The 21,973-nt window shown below is 44.6% G+C and overlaps 1 protein-coding gene across 1 annotated transcript in view; it reads left to right on the top strand.

Moving 5' to 3' along the window:
- Positions 1 to 21,973, top strand: part of trpc5a (transient receptor potential cation channel, subfamily C, member 5a) — a 109,771-nt gene that overhangs the window by 73,559 nt on the left and 14,239 nt on the right. The window contains exons 9-15 of the mRNA XM_084344171.1: positions 4,982 to 5,119; positions 7,652 to 7,850; positions 9,690 to 9,829; positions 12,867 to 13,067; positions 14,205 to 14,326; positions 20,064 to 20,259; positions 20,365 to 20,574. Of these exons, the coding sequence (XP_084200297.1) occupies positions 4,982 to 5,119; positions 7,652 to 7,850; positions 9,690 to 9,829; positions 12,867 to 13,067; positions 14,205 to 14,326; positions 20,064 to 20,259; positions 20,365 to 20,574 (1,206 nt within the window). The remainder of the gene's footprint in view (positions 1 to 4,981; positions 5,120 to 7,651; positions 7,851 to 9,689; positions 9,830 to 12,866; positions 13,068 to 14,204; positions 14,327 to 20,063; positions 20,260 to 20,364; positions 20,575 to 21,973) is intronic.

The raw sequence follows: 21,973 nt of genomic DNA on the forward strand, positions 1-21,973 counted from the left end.
GCTCTTCAGATTTTCTTCCTGGATCTGAGATTGTGTTACTTTACAAGAAACATCCTGTTCTCCCTCCTTCAGGGCATCTTCAAACATCTCTTCCTCCCATCCCGACCAGTGTGTGTGTGTGTGTTATGTAAAGCTGCTATTGGATTAGCATTGAAAAGAGTGTGGTTTCAGTGCTGCGGGCACTCTGAGATTAAGTTTAAGACTTTATCCTCTGCAGTTTTCACATCAGTGACCCGGTCCGTTGGGAGACAGAGACAGACCGTGCTAATCAATTTGAGACGGACTGGAAACTTATCTCAGAGGTTCGGCGGCTCTTTTTTCCAGTGTTCAGGAGGGAAAACGAGGTTCATGCTGAGGGGGAGGAACAGGGAGCAGGAACAATAGGTGCCTCAGTAAATTACTACACAACCACTACATTACTTTTAAAAGTAACTTGTTACGTTACAGCGTTATCTACTGAGAAAAGGGTTAAAAATACATATTTGTCTGAATTTCCTCTCCAAAACGACGCAGTGCCCCTTTAATAATGAGATATAATGTAGCAGGTAATGCTTGATGTTCAGCATGTTCACCAAACTCTCCATAACATATTCAGTTATGTTGAGATATGGTGACTATGAAGGCCAAAACATATTGATTACATCATGTTTGAAGCCTGGAAGCATTTTCATGTTTCTCTGCTCGTTTAGTTTTGAGTTTTTTTCTTCTCTTTGTCGCCAGATGAAAGACAGAGCTCAGGTTCAGACAGGAAAACGACGTCACCGATCGCCCACCACACATTCATCATTATTATTAGTATTATCATCCAGATACCCCTGCTGACGCTGGCTGATATTCACCCGTCACCCACCACTCCGGCTCTCGCTCACGTCTTATGTAACTCAAGCTGATTCACGGGTTTCGAAAGGTCACTGCAATAATCTGTGTATGTTACACCCGGGATGTCTCACTCTGTCCGATATGACAACACACCCTCCAAAAAAACACCCAGATTATTAAATCATCTCCTGTCCGATCCTGCGCTGTGATTGGTCCGGACGTGTTTTGTTTTTTGGCGTTGTTTTTGAGTTGACGAGGTTGTTTTGCCGACCGAAGCTCGAGAGACCGACACAGAAAAAGGAGAGGAAGGAGCAGACTGCTGTAGTTTTAGAGGAGCCCGGAGATCAACTCGCTCATTAGCATACCGCTGCCATGGCAACAGGAAACCAAACTGGAGCCGAGCGAGGGATGGAGAGAGAGAGAGAGAGAGAGAGATGGAGGAGAGGAAGGAGGAAGAAGATGCAGAGGAGGAAAGAAATAGGAAGGAAAGGAGGAGGTGAAGGAAACAGATGGAGGAGAAGAAATGCAAGAAAGAAGGAAGTAATAAAAGGAAATAAGAGCGCTTGGGGAAGAGGAGAGTTTAGCAGGAGGAAGAGGAGGAAGAGGAAGGAAATGAGACAAGAAGAGGATGATGAAGAAGAAAAAAGAGGAGGATAGAGCAGGAGTGAATGATGGAGAGGCAGAGAGGAGAAATTAGGAAGGAAAAGAGGTGAAGGAGAAGAAATGCAAGAAAGAAAAAAAGGAAAGAGCGACTGCAGAAAAAAGGGAAAGGAGGAAAGAAATAAGACCAGGAAGAAGAGAGAAAAAGGAGGAGGAGGATTGAGAGGAGGTGAGGAGACAGATGGAGGAGAGGAAATGCAAAGAAAATAAGGAGGAGAGAGCGATTACAGGAGGAGGAGAAAAGACCAGGCTGAAAAAGAAAAGAAAAAGATTCAGTTCAGAGAAGAGGACAGAGGAGAGGAGGGGGCGAGACAAGGATAGGATGATGAAGACAATAAAGAGAGGGGAGAAGGAGACATGAGAGGAGGTGAAGATAGATGGAGCAGGAGATGGGAGGAGAGGAGAGAGTTGGGATTATGAGAAGGAAAAGAGGAGGTGAAGGAGACGGGATGGAAAAATTTGAGGAAGAGGGAAGAAATGTCAGGAGGAGACAGCGACTGCAGAGGGAGGAAAAAAGGAGAGGAGGAAGAAGGAAAAGAAAAGGAGAGGGGAGGGAAATGGTTTAGAGGAGAGGAGGAAGGAAAGACCAGGAGAGGAGGAGGCTCGGAGTTTGAAGAGTAGAAGGAGAAGAGGAGGAAGAGGAAGAGGAGGAGGAGGGAGCAGCCTCCTTGGTTTGACTTCTGACACTTTATCGTTTTCCTCCTCCTCTTTTCTCCCTTTTTCTTCTTCTATCATTTCATCTATATAATTAAATCCCCTCGTTATCCAATATCCTCACACACACACACACACACACACATACACACACACACACACACACACACACACACACATACATACACACATTAACACACAACCAGATAAGAGGTTGAACAACTTGCTCTGTAGCCGCCATGACAAGTTTATCAGTGTGTGTGTGTGTGTGTGTGTGTGTGTGTGTGTGTGTGTGTGTGTGTGTGTGTGTGTGTGTGTGTGCGTGCGTGTGTGTGTGTGTGTTAAGGTCATATCTGCTGCAGCTCCCTCAGGTCGGTGGTTATCGGAGGTGTAAGGCGACATAAGATGATTAAACTGAGAGTCGAACCCTCCCAGACTCACCAGATAAAAACACTGCAGCTGTTTATATTTAATGACGTCATGTTGATGTTTTACAGTTTATAAACCTGATGTTGTTGTGTGAATTATGTTTTTAAAAGTCTTTTTAGCTGCAGATCTTCACCAGGCGTCCATCACAAGACTAAAGTCCTTTGTGGGACCTTTAACTGGAGCTAATCTGAAGCATTTACACTCGTTTTAGTGCAACATTTCCTCTTTTTCTTACCTACTTACCTACAATCCCAAAACGTCAGTATTTGACGAGTTAGGAAATCATCTTTCTTACAAATGGGACTGTTAAACTGGTGATCCACCAGCAGGAGGAGACCCAGGAGACCTCTGACGTCTGCTCCGGGTCTCGCCGTAGGACGAGCACCATAAATATCTCTTGTGACATTTAGCATCTTCTGCCGACGAGTCAGGAAGCGCAGATATCTGAGACTCTGCGAAGGTATCGATAATCAAACCAAGACTCATCAGACTCATCGTAGCAGTAGCAGCAATATTTTGGATCCGGCCAGTTGTATGGACCATAATGTTTATGCCGTAACTAAAATCTACACTGTAGTTGCCATGCAATGTTGGAGGTTTTATTGAACATATCCTGCAGTTTGATGGTTGATGCCTGGTGAGCCACCAGCAGGAAGAGACCCAAGCGACCTCTGGTGTCTGCTCCGCGTCTCGCCAATCGGACGAGCACCATAAATACCTCCTGTGACTTTTATCATCTCCTGCCTGACGACGCCGCATGACGCTGCAAACTCAGAAGCTGTGAGAGTCCCACGCAGATCTCTCTCCGAACAAGTGTGTCTGGATAAATTATTTATGATGCAGCCAAATGTTCAGAAAAAGTGTGTGATTGACAGCTTCAGAGTCTGACCCCAACGCTTTTTCTTTGGCAGTTTGCCGTTTGTTTTTTTTTAAGCTTTTAGCTAAATGTCTGGTCGAGAACAGTCGTGTGTCCTTGTGTGAAGGTGGATGTGCAGAACTGAGCCGGATGTTTATTCGAGTCCATTTATTTAATAGGCTGTTTGTTTAAGAGGGAAAACACACTTTTTACATCACAGCGGTTGTGATGGATCACCTCCTGTCTCCTCAAGTCTTTTCATTGTATGAGACCAGACTAATCAACCAGAAACAGACACGAGGGAAGAAGCTCATAACGAAAGAAAGAAACTTGGCAAGACAGCGACAGAATAAATGAAAGAGAGGAGGATTACAATGAGAGGAAGAAACAGAGGACAAAAAGAAAAAGGAGGACTCGTCTCCTCTGTCTCAGTGACTCAGAGGGCGACTGAAGGGCTGACGGGGCCGAGCAGCCTCTGGTGCGACGCCAGCGGTATTAGCGGATGAGCTGTAATGAGATGTAAATGGAGGCGACCTGGACAACAGAGCAGCCGCGGCTCTGTCACTGCAGGACGTAACCTTTGGTTTGTCACGGGGGATGATCACACTGTACAGATGTACCTGTTTGAGGCTCGTTCGGTCCCTTTTGAATGAATAAAAGCGTCTGATGTGAACGTTATGAAACAGAGATGAACAAACAGCCGCACAGATAGAGGTTATATCTGGTTTTATTAGCTCGCTGTGCTGTCAGGTGGCTCTCCTCTCAACACAAACATAATAAAAGTCCGTTCATTTGGTTTTATTGTCGGCAACTGCCAACAACAACAACAACCCTCCGTCCTGTGGTCACCTTCTGTTTTCATTTTGAAGTGAAAAGGTGAAAACATCAGATAACATATCGTGTGGGAACCTTTTGAGCCTCTGATTTGTAAAACTTATGTAGTTCACATGAAGGATATATTACACATCATCAGATCTGTTTACAGACTCCTTCTTCTTTATCCTCGTTTCCACCAGGCAGTCCATTCCGGTTCAGTTGAGTCCAGTTCGTCACACATGGGAAAAGTTATTTTTGCGTTATCGCTGTCAAAAGTTGTGGATGGTACCTGTTTTTTCATCACCCTTCTGCTGAGGTACCTACCACGCTGACCCGATAATAAAAGTTGGATTGATCAGTCAGAACAACCAGAGAGAGATCTCATCTGTGAGACAAACACCACTGACCGGTCAGGAGAGAGGCTGTTTGTACAACAGTTTGATGTTTGACCTGAACACTTGAAGGTTGTGTTCACTGAGCACTTCTGTGTGTTGAAGGTTAAACATGTTGTTATCAGCCTGTTCAGTCCTCTGAATGATAAATGAGCCACTTTTAAATCTGCTTTTGTTGAAGCAGGAGATCGATGTTGTGTTTCAGGTTTAATTGCTAATTTTTTCCCCGTTGATAACAAATTTGCCCTCGTTTATTTCAACTAAAGGACGTTTAAACTGTGTTTCCTAACAGTCTCTCCTTCTTCTTCTTCTTCTTCTTCTTCTTCTTCTTCTTCTTCTTCTTCTCTCTGTTCAGTTCGTGGCTCAGCCGAACTGCCAGCAGCTGCTGGCCACGCTGTGGTACGACGGCTTCCCGGGCTGGAGGAGACGACACTGGGCCGTCAAACTGGTCACCTGCTTCATCATCGGACTCCTGTTTCCTGTCTTCTCACTGGTGAGGACGGAGGTGGAAGGAAAGAAAGAAAGAAAGAAAGAAAGAAAGAGGGATTACATTAAAAAAAGGATATTAAATAGTGAATTAGGAAATGGAAACAGAGGAAGAGAAGAAGGAATCAAAGACGTCTTCCTTGAAGTAAATTTGTTGCCAGGCAGAAATCGAGCCGAACTCTTGTTTTATTGGCTGTTGGAGCTGTTGCCAGGAAACATCAACTCGACAACAACACTCGACCTAAAAACAAAGAGTGAGGGAGGAAGAATTGTTATAATTTAGAGAAGGCATGAAGCCGCCGCTGTTCACTGCAGAGCGAACATCGCAACACAGACACAGACGTTCACTGCAGGCTGAGCTTCAGACAAAGTTTATATGCAGACAAAACTTTTATTGTAAATACGAACTGACCAGGGAGGAAGAACTATTGACCCGTTCCTTGCGATCGATATTTAATATTCTGTGGGAGAATAACTCGAGTGAAACAGATAAACTTGCTGCAAACCTGATTAACATGCTGCGCTCTGCAGAGGAAGCAGAGATATTCTGGTTTAATCTCGTTCAGCAGATGACAGATGAAGGAAGTCTGCGGCGTAAATGCGGAAGTTATTCAGTTCTCAGAACAACTGTGTGAAGTCGGTGATAGAAACAAATATCATTACGCCTCAGTTTCACACGTACGTCCCTCATGTTCAAAACCTGCTGATGCATTTAATTACAGATCGATAGGAAAAACACTGCTAACGTTAGAGCGAAGCTTATTTTATCTGTCTAATCTTTTATAGTTTGCCTGCATAGTGTCACATTAGAGACCTGTTTTTCGTTTTGTCCTTTCCTTCAATGTATAATATGTTCTTGTGCATGTAAAAGATCTTTAAAGTTTAATAAAAAGGTCAGACACGTCCGCACCAACAGAAGCTCTTGGCTCTGTGGACTTTATTCGTCAGCAGTAATATTATATAAACTTAGTGAGCCACATATGAAGGACGCTTGTCATTAATTATGTAACCTATCGAAACCAACATGGTGCACTTACTAGCTTGAACGAAACAATGGCAACATTAAATATCAAAATCCGCCCCAGTCGCCAGAATAAATGTTCGCTAAGTACATTTCTGCAAAACCACAGATAACGTAAAACTGTACGTTTCTTCATCTTCCAACTTTCAATTTGTTGAGGTTGAATTTTCTATTTCTCTCATCACAATGTTGTGCTTATGCTCTGGTTAGGTCTAGGCACAAAAACCACCTGGTTAGGGTTAGGAAAACCTCATGTTTTGGTCGCCACGATCACGGATAGCATCCTTAAAAATATACACTAGTGTCGCTCGAATTGCAGTCCTCCATTTGGCAGCTTTGTTGGCTTGTAATGAAGCCGCCACCTTCCCCTTCACCTCCTGCTCCAACGTGATATGAAACGTTTTATACAAACGTTTTTGCAGAAACGTTAACCGCTAACAAAAAAAATCTTTCTCACTGTATTTCTCTGCAAAGTATCAGTGTGAGTAGATAAGAGGTGTAGAGCGAGGGCAGACTGTCCTCTAGTTTATCAATAAATAATAAAAGTAAATAATGTTAAAATGTGTCACCAAATATATGACGGCAGCCCACTGAAGTAAAGTATATGTGTGGGAAACACCACACTTAGCTAATTCGTTTAGGCGCACATTGCATACGTTCTGTCCTCAATCCACTGCAGAAGTTCAAGTTTTTAAACCCATTTCAAATTGAGGACAAATATCTTAATTCATAGAAAGTATTTCAAGATCAGTTTGCGTCCTCTCTCACGTTTCTTGTGGTGTGTTCAAGGACTCAAAATACCAAAATAAACCAGACACGACAAAGTAATCAAATCTTAATTCGGCCGTGCTTACTTTGGCTTGAGTAAGATAATTCACTTAAAGTCTTTACATCGCAACAATCACAGCGTTGCGTTAATGTGATTAAGTTATTAATAATGCACACAAACACCTCTGTCTCTTTCTCTCCCTGTGTTATTTAATTCCTTTTAAAGCCTCGCTGGCGTGACTCAGAGAACGTCGAGGTTGCCAGGAGCGAGTAGATGAGCAGAACAAGTAAACAAGCATCATAACAGCAATAGCACTCGGCAATAACAGTAGCGGCTCTGAAAGACAGAGGGGGACGGGTGGATGAACATGAGCACCGTCAGCTCCGGCTTCATGCTTTGAACACGAGTGTAAAAAGCTGAAGAGACATCAGAGCAGGACTGTGATTTATTGTTCATGATCGGTTACATAACATCAGCTTTTTTCCCCTCCTGCCTCCTCCTGTGTTGCTTTGTTTTGGATCTCAAACGAACAGAAAATAAAAATTCAGTTATTATCTCCTCACCTCCACGCTGATGAAGGTGAAGCTTCGTCATCCGCAAAACATTTCTGGAGCTTCACAGCAAAACGGCGTTCTCCTAAACAGATGTAGTAGATGAGGACTTGTTTTAAAACGTGAAAAACAACCTAAAAGACATCATTTTAGGATGAAAAGTTGCTGTTTTAACTCTGTGTGCCTCCTCCTCCTCAGATCTACCTGCTGGCGCCGAAGAGCGCTCTGGGAAACTTCATCAAGAAGCCCTTCATCAAGTTCATATGTCACACGGCGTCCTACCTGACCTTCCTCTTCCTGCTGCTGCTGGCCTCGCAGCACATCGCCCGCACCAACCTGCACATGCAGGGACCCCCGCCCACCATCGTGGAGTGGATGATCCTCCCGTGGGTGCTGGGTACGTACAAAAAAACCTCAACCTCATTCGCTTCAGTCTGTTATGTTTGATGCATTCTGAGTATTATTTATTTTTTACTGTATTGTACTGATGAAGCAGGACTAAAAGACGACACGCGCCCCAGCCACAGTCTGTTCACACTGCTGCCATCTTGAAAAAGATACGGAAGTATCTGCTGCCGTACCACCAGACTACAGCATCTTCACTCCTCTGGCTGTGAGGCTGCAGAGCAGCTTCACTCCTCCGGCCGTGAGGCTGCAGAGCTAGTGACCGCATTTCAAGTCTGTGTTCAACATTTGTAAACGTGACACAACTGAGAAATTATTATGGAGACCTCGGGACAATTTCCAGCCGTGTTTGTGGTGACAAAAACAGGTATTTTAAGCCCAAAACAAAATGTTTTCCTAACCCTAACCAAGTGAGATTTTGTGTGTAAACCAGAGCATAAGAACAGCGTTGTGACAGGAGAGAAATACTGTGGTTATCTGTGGTTGCAGAAATGTACTTTGCCAATATGTATTCTGTGGATTGGGTTGGAAACATCACAGTTGCTACTTGATGCTGCTCTGGTGGATCTGCTGCAGACAGAAGTTTCTGGTCTTGGGCCTCTGGTGGTGTTTGATGTAGATATGCACGAGGAAAAGTTCAATGGAGAAGCTCACGATGGACATTAAACTGTTTTTTGGGGTTTATTACCGACGTACGCTGTTGGTTTTTCATCTTACTCAAACAGCAGAATCATTGTGGATGATCCCAGTTTTACTTGTTCATCTGTTTCCTTTATTTTCTTTCTTCTTCTCTCTTTCATTTGTAATAAATGTCTCATATTTACATGCAGTCCAGACCTGACTGAGTCACTGTCCAGCGAGATGAAGAAACGTCTCTTTATACAGTAAAAAACACACAACACTTCTCATCTCTTCATTTCTTTCTGCTTTGATTGCCATCGAGAGGACTGTGAGTGTGTCTGTGTGTGCAGGATGTGGGTGTGTGTGTGGTCGGATGCTTGTGAGTGTGTGGAGGAGGTAGTTCTGTGTGTGTGTGTGTGTGTGTGTGTGTGTGTGTGTGTGTGTGTGTGTGTGTGTGTGTGAGGGTGGGTGGGTGTGAAAATGAGTGATTACATCTCCATATTCTCTCTTGGAGCTGACACCAATCATTTCCAAATCAGAACCATAATCAGTTGGAAAAATACAAAACCATCTGTTCTCATCATCGTCTCGTCTCGTACGCTCTGTTCTTCTTCTTCTTCTTCTTCCTTTTCTTCCTTTTCTTCTCCTTCTTCTTCTTCTCTTTCTGTTTTTTCCTTCTTCTTCTTTTTTTTAGATCAACGTGTTGGTTAAATGCTAAAGAATTAGTTTTCAAATATTCCCAAAGTCACAACTGTTTCCTTTCTGTTCCCTCCTTCAGTGGTACTTTTGATTTTGATTAAGTCGATCTGCAGAACCACTCATGTTTATGGTTCACACCAGATTTTGAATTTCCACCACAGTTCCTCCCTGTAACCTTAATGATGTGTGATTTTTCCAAACATACGGATGAAAAACTCGGCGCAGCAGATCTTCTAGGGAGCGGTGATGAACTACAAAATGACTCGTGAATTATTTAGAGTAAAACCTGACTTTGTCTAAAATCAGTCGTACGGAACAAATGTGTTGTTGGCTGTGTGCTCGCCGCCCGCAGCTGCTGCCAAAAGAAAATATTCAACAAAAAGTTTGGTCACAGAGCAGAAAGCAAGCAAACAGAAACCACTGATGGGTGACATTAATGTGCTCACACATGCATGGCTGCGTTTGTGTGTGTGTAAATAACCATCAGTGTGTGTGTGTGTGTGTGTTTCAGGCTTCATCTGGGCGGAGATTAAGGAGATGTGGGACGGAGGATTCACAGAGTACATCCACGACTGGTGGAACCTGATGGACTTCGCCATGAACTCGCTCTACCTGGCCACCATATCACTGAAGATAGTGGCGTACGTGAAGGTAAAGACGAGAGTCGAGAGAGGTTACTGACTGAACTGAGTCGGTGCTACCAAGTAATGGTGCCAAGTTTTGGTTCCTCTCAGCTCAACTTTAGGGGATGGAAAGGAAAAAAAGAGCGAGACGTCGACCCTACAACGAGTCACCAGGAGTCAGGACAACACTCGCTGCAATACTTGTGAAGCAAAATAAAAGCAACACGTCTAACCTGAGGAAACACCTGGTTAAACATATAATATAAAAGCCAAACCACGTGCAGTGTTTGACAGCCTGAACGCTGAGATCCACAGCTGATGTTAGCACACCTGCACGCGTTAATTGTGAGTTTAACCCCTTTATGAACGGCGAAACTTTAAATGAAGCATCGACATCTTGAGGTCATTATGTAGCTGGTTGTGGAAGCTGCTGCTGGAGATAAGAGCTGCTTTTTCCAGCGTCTTGTTTGATGCTATCTCAGCATTTTTATTAGCCTCGTCTGAAATTCCTCACACACCTGCTGTTTAATACGCTACAGCTCCGTGTCCACAGTGTTTTTTTATGAGCACCAGCTCATAATTTCAATTTTTCAATTTTATGCGCTTCGAGTTGAAAATCCCTTTTTGTCTTTCCTGTCTCCTATGGATCACGTCATCGCCCACATCCTCCTCGCTCTGATGCCCCAAACTAACTATTTGGACCTTCTTGTAAATTCAGCCTCTTTTGCGTCTTACCTGCCGACATCTAGCAGCTGTTTGAACGCTAAATTTATGAGAGGAGACAACATTTTATTGCCAGTAAACATGTCAACTTTTGCGCATACAGTAAACAGTAACCAATAGAGGCTACTTATTTGTAGCCGGTGGCGAAAGTCCCCAGACTTCCTTAAAAAATCACTCGATTTTGTGAGTTGTTGAGTGAAGAGAAACTATATAAACTTTGTGAAACGCCGTCTCTGACAAATTCTCAATAAGTTGGGCCTACTTGTCAATTCGGCATTAAATGCAACACATTAAGTTGTTTCTATTCATTACTATTGATCATGTCATCACCCACATCCTCCTCGCTCTGACGTCCCGGTGTCAAATAAAAACAGATAGTGAACCACAAAGGGGCGGAGTCCATCATACAGCGGCGGCTGTCGAGATACTGTTACAGCTGAACACCGACATGCAAAGAGCCGCTAATATGAGACGAAATGAAAAATAAAAACAATGAGTTATCAGCTTTCATGTGCGTTACAGTCTTCAGTATGAACAGCAGACATCAGATATGACCTTTGACCTTTCCAAACAACACCTGGAGTGTTTGAAGGTGACACGGTTCACCTCGAGGCAGCAATATTCTCACTTTCAGCGCACAGCCTTCAGCTTTAATAACACTTTGTTTAGCTGCACATCCTGCATCCATCCAAGATTTATCTATTTATCAGAGCGAACACACACACACACACACACACACACACACACACACACACACACACCAGACGGCGGGGCCATCTGCAGCAGCTGTGAGTCACTGATGGTGGCGGGTGGCCCTCCTACACAGGTCCCCACACACATATATGCACAATTTAATAAGCACAAATACATACGTAGACTTCAGGGATAAGGACACACACACACACACACACACACACACACACACACAGAAGCAGTTGCCACAATATATTTTACTTTTTTTTTGTCTTTTTCTTTTTCCCTTTTAAATATTTAGCAACAGTTAAAATCCTCTGGAGAGCCGACGGCCGCTCACAAAATTTTGCTTTGTCATTGTGTGTGTGTGTGTGTGTGTGTGTGTGTGTGTGTGTGCGTGTGTGTGCGTGAGAGAGAGAGAGACAGACACACACACACACAGACAGACAGATAGAGTGGGGTGCATCTGAGAGAAGGTGCAAGAGAGTCTATAAATTAATGAGTGTGCATCTGTGTGCATGTTTCTGTTTCTGGCTGTTCCCCTGTGTGTGTGTGTGTGTGTGTGTGTGTGTGTGTGTGTGTGTGTGTGTGTGTGTGTGTGTGTGTGTGTGTGTGTGTGTGTGTGTGTGTGTGTGTGCACGCTGAATGTTAATAGAGGCAGAGTTAACAAGACAGACGTCCTGTGTGAAGTCTAATGGCTGAATTTAGAATGAGGAGGAAGCCAAGCATGAGACAACCGAGAGCGATGTGGAGAGAGACAGACGCATGAATAAAGCAAAAAAAAAAAAACAGTCGCAGAAACAGAGCATGCTGGGAAAAAAAGAGAGGGTGATGGTGACTCTGTTTATCTCTGTGTGTTCACATTGGCCCAGAAGGCGTTTAGCCTAGCTTAGCACACAGAGACTGGAAGCAGATGGTGCTTTCCCCCGCTGTAACACCAGACTCCCTTAACAAATCGTGCAATTTTGAGAGTTTTTGCCGGCAGAGAAACTTGAAATAAGCTTTGTGAAAAGGCAACAACAAATTCTAAATAATTTCTGTCTTCCTGTAAATTCGGCCTAACAAAAAGTTGTTTCTTTCCTTGTAAAAAGTGTCTGTTTGGTACAGTGTCACCATGCCAGGCTTTCTTCCTCTGTATCTGAAATGAGTGTAGCCTGCCAGCATGTAGCAGCTGTTTAAACACACACTGTTTCACAAAACTATTTATTTTAACATGTCAAATTTTACAAATACAGTAAACAGGAACCAATATAGGCTCCTTCTTTGTCGACCGTGGCGACAGTCCCCAGACTCCCTTCAAAAATGGCACAATTTTGTGAGTTGTTGAGTTAAAAGGAACTTCATAAACCTCATGCAACTCCATCTATGAAGAATTCTTGATTATTTCAGCCTTCTTGTAAATTCAGCATTAAATGCAACACATGAAGTTGTTTCTTTCCTTGTAAAAAAAGTGTCTTCAATGTTTAAAGGGCACTTTGCCAACGTTTCACAGCTGTTTCAACTGATTTACACTAAATTTGTGAAAGAAGTCAACATTTTATTGACAGTAAACACCTGTAATAGCATATCTTTCTTTCTCTTTCTTGTTTTTTCTTCCTCCTCCTCCTCCTCCATCTCTTGTCCCCCGGTACATTTCTTTTTTCCTCCAGTATAACTCGTCTCGTCCCAGGGAGGAGTGGGAGATGTGGCACCCCACGCTGATAGCCGAGGCCCTGTTCGCCATCGCCAACATCTTCAGCTCCCTCAGACTCATCTCCCTCTTCACCGCCAACTCCCACCTGGGGCCCCTGCAGATCTCGCTGGGCAGGATGCTGCTGGACATCCTCAAGTTCCTCTTCATTTACTGTCTGGTGAGACGCTTCGATCCACCTGATGTGACGCTAATCAAGAGTTTATCTAATGAGCATGACTCACAACAAGCTTCTCTGAGTATATTGTGCTTGTATTCAGAGTTTTGTGGCTTTACTTGTTGCAAAACTTACTTCTAACTTCTGCTGACTGTAGTCTTAGCTAGTTAGCTCATTTAGCCGTGCAGTTAGCAGTGCACTTAGCTTGCTAGTAGTGAGGGACAATGTCAAGTTTATCCTGTACAGTGGCCTTCTTAGACTTCAGTTCCAGCATATTAGCATGCTAACATTTAACCATTCCACAGTTAGTATGCTACCATCAAACATGTTAAACAACTTGTGGGCGTTAGCTGTCGTTAACTACTTAGCTCAGTAAGATTTGGATTGTAGGATTTAACCGTTTCCTGATGGACAGATTTACTTTATTTGCTGCAAAACTCACAGCTAACTGCTGCTCACTGTAAGGTTAACTGCCGTTTGCCAGTTAGCTAAGTTAGCCGTGCAGTTAGCGGTCTCATGAGCCTACCACCTGTGAGGAAAAATGAAATGTTTAGCCTGTACCGTGGCCTCTTTTTGTAGGCTGAGGCTCAGTTTCAGAATTTATGCATGCTAACTGTTAGCCTTTTTCTACATTAGCATGTTAATATCCATGTAAGTGAGTCTCTCTCCCTCTGGACCGACCAACAATGTGCATCTGCTGCATACTTTCCTATTAGTACTTTCAGGCTACAAGGACTCGAAGCTAGAAGGACGTTACAGGCAGATTTCATTACATCAGAACTCATTAAGTCCGTCTCGGGGGACTTTCTAACCTACAACACAATCCACATGAGAACTGTTGAGCTCCCTGAAGTCCTAAAATCAATCCCGCTGAGCCTGAGGCACTTCATGCTCACTCAGCAGCGGCAGCTTTACGTAACACCGGAGTGCTCGTGTCCTGTTTGATAAGAAAGCCGTGTTTTAAAAATGCCCTGAAGCAGCCGAGGGTCGATCCTCGTTACAACATGTGATGTTAAGATATCAAAGCTGCAGTTTTGTTTCTTTAGATACGATGTTTGCTGTGAATTATCCGTCTTTATTCATGATATAAGTGAACGTTGTCGTACTTTGAGTGAAATTGAAATGATCTTTCCTGCGCAGGTGCTGCTGGCGTTCGCTAACGGGCTGAACCAGCTGTATTTCTACTACGAGACAAAGGCCTCAGAGGAACTCAACAACTGCAAAGGCATCCGCTGTGAGAGGCAGAACAACGCCTTCTCAACGTTAGTACCATCCATAATACTCACTGTGTCCACGTGTGGTGTCTCTGATGCTCTGTGAAGGCGCTCAAACATAAAGGAAGTGCTCCAGTCTGATACACAGAGATGTGGTGTTTGGGTAAAGTGGACATCTGTGAACGACTTGTTAAAGCTTTTTAACCTTTTCTGTCGCTTTCAAATTGTGAGTCAACTGAGAGACTGAAGACACTTTAATCACTCTAAAAACTCTCTAAACGATTTGTCTTTGAGCCTCCTGGCCTAAAATTGCATTTAAAGCGTATAAAATAGGATTGATTCCTGCAGGAAATGTGTTCGCCTTTTTGCATTTTCCAGTTCCCTCGTCTAAAAGTCATGGATTTTTGAATGGGATTTGGTTAGGTGCCTGAAATAAGGTCTGTCGCGAGACTTTCACGTTTTGTTCTACGACAACTTCTGGATGTTTCAGTGTGTTGTATGCAGAGAAACTGGAGTGTCAGAGACTTTGTTTCCTGCATTATTTTTACCTTTAAAGGATGAAAATACCAATAATCAGGAGACTGCAGCAGCGTTTTTATCATTAAAAACTTCAACTTTTATTTTCAGGCATGAATTCAGAATAATTCACCCGTCTGACATCAACTCCAGTTTATTCATTCCTTCACCTTTTGCCCCAGACTCTGCGCACGATGCATACAAACATCAACACGGCAGGTTACAAAATGCACAAAATAAAACTTTCTGTAAAGATACGGTAAATCTTTACTTTCTAACAGGATGTCTGAAGTTTTCTCGGTTGTCTCTCTGGATTCCTTGAGGAGGACGAAGCGCAGCAGACAGAAACAGGCCGTGATGAAACACACACACTGACTGAAATTTGAATTTTCTGATTTAATATATAAGGAAGTAAAACTACTGGGAAGCTAAGAATGATATAAAAGGACCCACACAAACTTTTGGCCACGTTTCACTTGTTTTCCGTGATCAGGCAGCGCTGACGCAAACATATAAACGCTCTCCGGCTCGATGAGTGAATGTTTCATCCTGACGATCACGTCCTCTCCAAGTCGAGCGCTGCATCGACGATTAATCTAAACTTTCACAGTCGCACAGACGGACGCTGCTCCTCAGCTCTTCAGCTCTTCTGCTCTTCTGCGTCGCTGCACCACGTAATGATATGGAAACGATGCTCGGCGTCGTCGAGGAGCTCGGCTCGTTCGACACACCTGAAGAATATTAATGCGACGCTTTCTTCGCGTGAGACGAGCAAAGAAAAAAAAGCTTATTGAGAGGTTGAGTTTGAATTATGGTTTTATATCTGCAACACACACACACACACACACACACACACACACACACAGAGCAGAGATCTGCTGTATCTCTGCTGAGGGAGGCAGAGTGAGAGCCAAGTGGAGTCAGTGGGCTGAATATTGATGAGGCGTGTGGTTTGCTTTAGATAATAGCTGTATTGATTTGTGATCGATTCCATTACAGTAAAGCGCCGGGGACGATGATAGGACGGCGAGGAGGACGGATGGACCAACAGAGCGCAGCTCTAACTTTAAAACTTAAAAAAGTTGTTGAAGTTCTGAGATCATCAGCAGATTATCACGTCCAGGTTGTCATGACCACCACCGTGGGGGAAAGTCAGGTGACGTTTCGTAGTCCACAAATCATTTCTGGAGCTCATGTGATGCTGAAACATGGCGGACAAAAGCAAACATCGGGTTGATGGCAGGAAACTTTGACCAAAGTCGTGTCTTGCGTCTTGTCTAGCTGTCAGCGTGTTGTTTAAAGACGTGACGCACATAAACGCAGCGAAGTTAGAAAAAACGACTTCCCAACTCGAGAAATGGGATCATCCGAATACTGTTAAACCAAACTCCATTCAAAAAACAGGGTGTTTTATGGTCGGGACACAGTAAACTGTAGTTATGACATCACAAAGACTCTTTTATGATTCGCTTCGATGCACAGGCCCGATCGGCACGAGTCATTAACTCAGCTTCGTCCTTAACGAACCTGTGATGAAATGTTTGCCGCAGATGTTGACTGATGTCGACCTGAAGCCACAGATCTCGTCTTTTACTGCTGCTTTTGATACATTTTAGCTTCGAGTGCTAACATGGATTCACTCAAATGAGGTTTTGAATGCAGATGTTTTACTTGTAAAGGAGTATTTTCAGCCACCTCGGCTGAACAAAGGGAGTAAATGACACGGCGCTGCTCGTGTTGGGCTCTCTGGGCCGTACATCGGCCCTGACGAGCTGCTGCTGCTGCTGGATCAGAGCCTGTATCGAGGACTCGGCCTCACGCCGAGCGAGCAGAGCGCCGCCGTGACGCCTGAGATGATGCATTATGAAAACAGAGCGATGGCAGCCCCGCAGGGCGACGCGGCCGCATCAACATTCATGAGTGTACAATACAAAGATTATCTCCTCCGTGTGTGTGTGTGTGTGTGTGTGTGTGTGTGTGTGTGTGTGTGATTCACACACACTTATCAACATTAATGAGTTATTTGGCGAGCTCATTTCCTGTCTCTGCTCAGGTGTCTCCCCTCTGCGTCTCCCCCCTCCTCTCTGCTTCACACACACTTATCACCGTTAATGTGTTACATCGTTTTACACCACGCAGCATTAGCACGCGTGTGTGTGTGTGTGTGTCTGTCTGTGTGTCTGTCTGTCTGTCTGTGTGTGTGTGTGTGTGTGTGTGTGTGTCTCTACCTTTTTCTTACCTTCACAAAAAATGCTGTAAATACTCTTCACTTTCTTTCACACGCTACAAACCTCAGTCTATTTTCTCTCCGTCTCTCTCACACACACACATGCACACACACACACACACACACACACACACACACACACACACACACACACACACACACACTGAAAACCTTCATATTCACATGAAGATCAGCACTATAAGACTGATTTAATTGCACGCTGTCGGCCTGCCAACTATAAACACACATTTTTTCTGCATGCAATGTTTCTGTGTCACACACCAACACACACTAACACACACTGACACACACTAACACACACTAACACACACCAACACACACCAACACACACTAACACACACCAACACACACTAACACACACTAACACACACTGACACACACTAACACACACCGACACACACTAACACACACTAACACACACTGACACACACTAACACACACCGACACACACTAACACACACTAACACACACCAACACACACTAACACACACTAACACACACCAACACACACCAACACACACTAACACACACCAACACACACTAACACACACTAACACACACTGACACACACTAACACACACCGACACACACTAACACACACTAACACACACTGACACACACTAACACACACCGACACACACTAACACACACTGACACACACCAACACACACTCTCTCTCTGGTCCCGCCTCCCACTCAGCTGTAGAGGAACAGCAGCGACATGACTGAGTGGATCAGCTGGAGCAGTTTATGACTCGACTCAGTGGAGAGAGAGATGAGAGAGGAGAGGAGACGAGGAAACAAAGGAGACGAGGAGAGGAGACGAGGGAAGGAGAGGAGAGGGAGTAGGAAACAAGGGGAGGGAGGACGAGGGAACAGGAGGAGAGAAAACAAGCAGAGGAGCAGAGACGAGGAGAGGAGGTAAGGAGATGATACGAGAGGAAGTGGAGAGGGAAGGAAACAAGACGTTTTCAACGAAGAGAAGAAAAGAAGAGGAGAGCAAGAATCAAAGATTAACAGATACTTCTTCTCCTCTCTCCTCCTCACGTCCTCCTTCTTCTCCTCTCTCCTCCTCACCTCCTCTCTCCTCCTCACGTCCTCCTTCTTCTCCTCTCTCCTCCTCACCTCCTCTCTCCTCCTCACGTCCTCCTTCTTCTCCTCTCTCCTCCTCACCTCCTCTCTCCTCCTCTCCTCCTCACCTCCTCTCTCCTCCTCACGTCCTCCTTCTTCTCCTCTCTCCTCCTCTCTCCTCCTCCTCTCTCCTCCTCTCCTCCTCACGTCCTCCTTCTTCTCCTCTCTCCTCCTCACCTCCTCTCTCCTCCTCTCCTCCTCACGTCCTCTCTCCTCCTCCTCTCTCCTCCTCACCTCCTCTCTCCTCCTCCTCTCCTCCTCCTCTCCTCCTCTCTCCTCCTCTCTCCTCCTCCTCTCTCCTCCTCCTCTCCTCCTCTCCTACTCTCTCCTCCTCCTCTCCTCCTCTCCTCCTCTCTCCTCCTCTCTCCTCCTCCTCCTCTCTCCTCCTCTCTCCTCCTCCTCCTCTCTCCTCCTCTCTCCTCCTCTCCTCCTCTCTCCTCCTCTCTCCTCCTCCTCTCTCCTCTCCTACTCTCTCCTCCTCCTCTCTCCTCCTCCTCTCTCCTCCTCTCCTACTCTCTCCTCCTCCTCTCCTCCTCACCTCCTCTCTCCTCCTCTCTCCTCCTCTCCTCCTCTCACCTCCTCTCTCCTCCTCTCCTCCTCACCTCCTCTCCTCCTCCTCCTCTCCTCCTCTCACCTCCTCTCTCCTCCTCCTCTCTCCTCCTCCTTCATGACTCTGACACAATCTCACGCTCGGCTGCTTCATCATCGTTCATTAGACTCTCTCTCCCTCACCTCGCTCTCTCTCTCTCGCCCCTCCGAGCAAACACACACTTCACCTCCACACACTCACACCATCAGTCACACACTCTCGTTACCCTGATTGATACGCTGATCATTCACACACACACACACACACACACACACACACACACACCGCAGCGACAATAATGTTGCACTGTTGAATATTTTATGCAGCACAAACATAAATAACAGCCTGCAGACACAACCTGTGTGTGTGTGTGTGTGTGTGTGTGTGTGTGTGTGTGTGTGTGTGTGTGTCCTGCCAATTGTTGCCTCATCAAAAATTCAATAACCTCGACTGTAACTGTGACACACACACACACACACACACACACACACACACACACACACACACACACACACGCACACACACAGGAGACTGATCAGAGCAGAGGAGAGGAGATAAGGGAAGGAAACGAGGAGAGGGAAGAGGAGAGGAGAGGAAACATGGAGGGTGTGGAGGGAGATGGAGAAAGGAGGTCGTCACCGTTATCTCAGAAAAACAAATCATGTATTGATCCTGTTTGAGTTGAGTCATTTTCCAAGTCAGTAAAGTGTCAGATTGTCGTAATTAAAGGAAAATGTCATGTAGTTTTGTGTTAAACAGTCAACACACGTCACCGACACAACACGGAGCCAGCCGGGCTCAGGAAGCTCGTACACAAGATGAACATCACAATAAGTTCTGGTTCAGTTCTGTGAGCTGCTGATACACAGGAGCAGCTGTACGGTGTTTAAGTTACAGGTTTTGCTCTTATAGTGAGAAAGACTTTTAATTTCCTGTGTTTGCTTTGAATCACACATAAATATCTTCATGTCATCGTGAGAAGGCTGATCAACAATGTTTTACTCCTGAAGAGACGCTGAGGAAGATGAGGAGAGACGCTTGTTTCTGACTGCAGACTTCTGAGCAACTCCAAATGATTTAATTATTTATTACACTCAGAGTTACAAAGGGTCTTTAGAGATAAAAGTCCTTTTTATGAGTCACTTTACCTCCTGTTTTACTCTCATTTATGATTATTACTCGACTGTGTTTCTTTAAAAAGCTCTGTGAAGAGACTCGTTCCCAGTAAAACTTTCCTCTCTTCTTCTTCTTCTTCTTCGTCTTCTTCGTCTTCTTCTTCTTCTTCTTCTTCTGTGTCTGCAGGTTATTTGAGACTCTGCAGTCTCTGTTCTGGTCCATATTCGGCCTGCTGAATCTGTACGTCACCAACGTGAAGGCTCGCCACGAGTTCACAGAGTTCATCGGGGCGACCATGTTCGGGACGTACAACGTCATCTCGCTGGTGGTTCTGCTCAACATGCTCATCGCCATGATGAACAACTCGTACCAGCTCATCGCTGTAAGGCTCCACATTGGATATCTTTTTGAGGCCGGGCCTTTATTCGAATACTTTGTTTGAGGGTTTATTGTGACTACGTGACCTTGTCGTCTTCTCGTCCTGCAGGACCACGCCGACATCGAGTGGAAGTTCGCCCGCACCAAGCTGTGGATGAGTTACTTTGACGAGGGCGGCACGCTGCCGCCTCCGTTCAACATCATCCCGAGCCCCAAGTCCATCTGGTACCTGCTCATGTGGCTCCACAACAAGCTGTGCAGGAGAGGCCAGCCGCCCGGGGAGGACACGCACAAATGTGAAAACCTGCGAGAGTTCACGGTGAGTGGAGACACGGCAGGAGGGTCATCACTGCTGTTCAGCATCACGTCATTCTCATATTCTCTTTACTTTTCTTATTTGGCTGTTTTCTGTAGAATATTTAAGTGTTTCTAGCATTTTAAACTCAGAACAAACTGTCGACAATGTGTTTTTATGTACTTGGAGTCACCAAAGTCAGAATTCGTCTACATGTTAATATGGGTCGGATAAAGCTGCTTTCACAGTCGACCTTATGTTTGTTTTGGTGGATGGATTTCTTCACAACACTCAGATTTAATGTCTAAAAAATGCAGAAATGTGGTGAAGAACTGTTTTCCTCACGTACTGATGACTTTTATTAAATTAAAACAACATAATGTTGTAGACGTGACGCACCACGGACTGAAGTTCAAGGTAATTCTTGCAAAAACAGCCTTTTAAAGTCCTGTAAGTGTTATTCATCTTTTTTTGTAAAGTCATATGTTTCATTTCTTGTGGTCCAGGCTCCTCGAGGACTCTCCGTCTCTGTTGTTTTCTTTGCGTTTATTGTTTGTGTCGTCCGTGTTACGCCTCCTGCTCCTCGGCCCCGAAGAGGAAAGACATTTTATCCATCTGTGAGTGAAAAACTGAGAATAGAGTCTGAAGTGATGGTGACATGACCGGAAGCAGCTGTTGGATCAGACCAGTGAGCGCTGCAGTTACGGGACAGTCAGTCAAGTCTGCTGCACTTCAGATAAAATCCTCAAAGTTCAGTTGAATAAAAAACACGCACTTGTTTTATTTATTCATGTGGAGTCTAATCTGCCGGCGTGGCCATATGCCCGTCACTGGACAGTCATGCAAACGGCTGCGCGAGCCTCAGCCGGGCTGAAAGGCCAGATGCTGATATTCATGTTAACAAGTCGCCGGAGGATTCACGGCTTCACATGCAAACGGAGGTCTGCTGGCTGCGAACTGGAGGTTTAAAGCAGCTGCAGCGTGCAGGTCCTCTCTTCAAGGAAGAGTCAGCTTTATTTTAATCTAATTAAGTTCAACAACAACACGAGAAGCTTTGATTATAACACAGACTGTAGAAGACAACAAAGAGGACGACTGAGAATAAGTAGTTCAGATGATACTGTGTCCTCAGTGGCTTCTTCCATTTGTTCGCTGTTAAATGAGTTTACAACATTTTAGAAAATGCGACATTTTAGAAAAAGCAACATTTTAGAAAATGCGACATTTTAGAAAAAGCAACATTTTAGAAAACGCAACATTTTAGAAAATGCAACATTTTAGAAAAGGCGACATTTTAGAAAATGCGACATTTTAGAAAACGCGACATTTTAGAAAATGCGACATTTTAGAAAAAGCAACATTTTAGAAAACGCAACATTTTAGAAAACACAACATTTTAGAAAAAGCAACATTTTAGAAAACT

This window comes from Pagrus pagrus, assembly GCF_965226575.1.
Source record: "Pagrus pagrus genome assembly, chromosome: 22".
NCBI lineage: Eukaryota > Metazoa > Chordata > Actinopteri > Spariformes > Sparidae > Pagrus > Pagrus pagrus.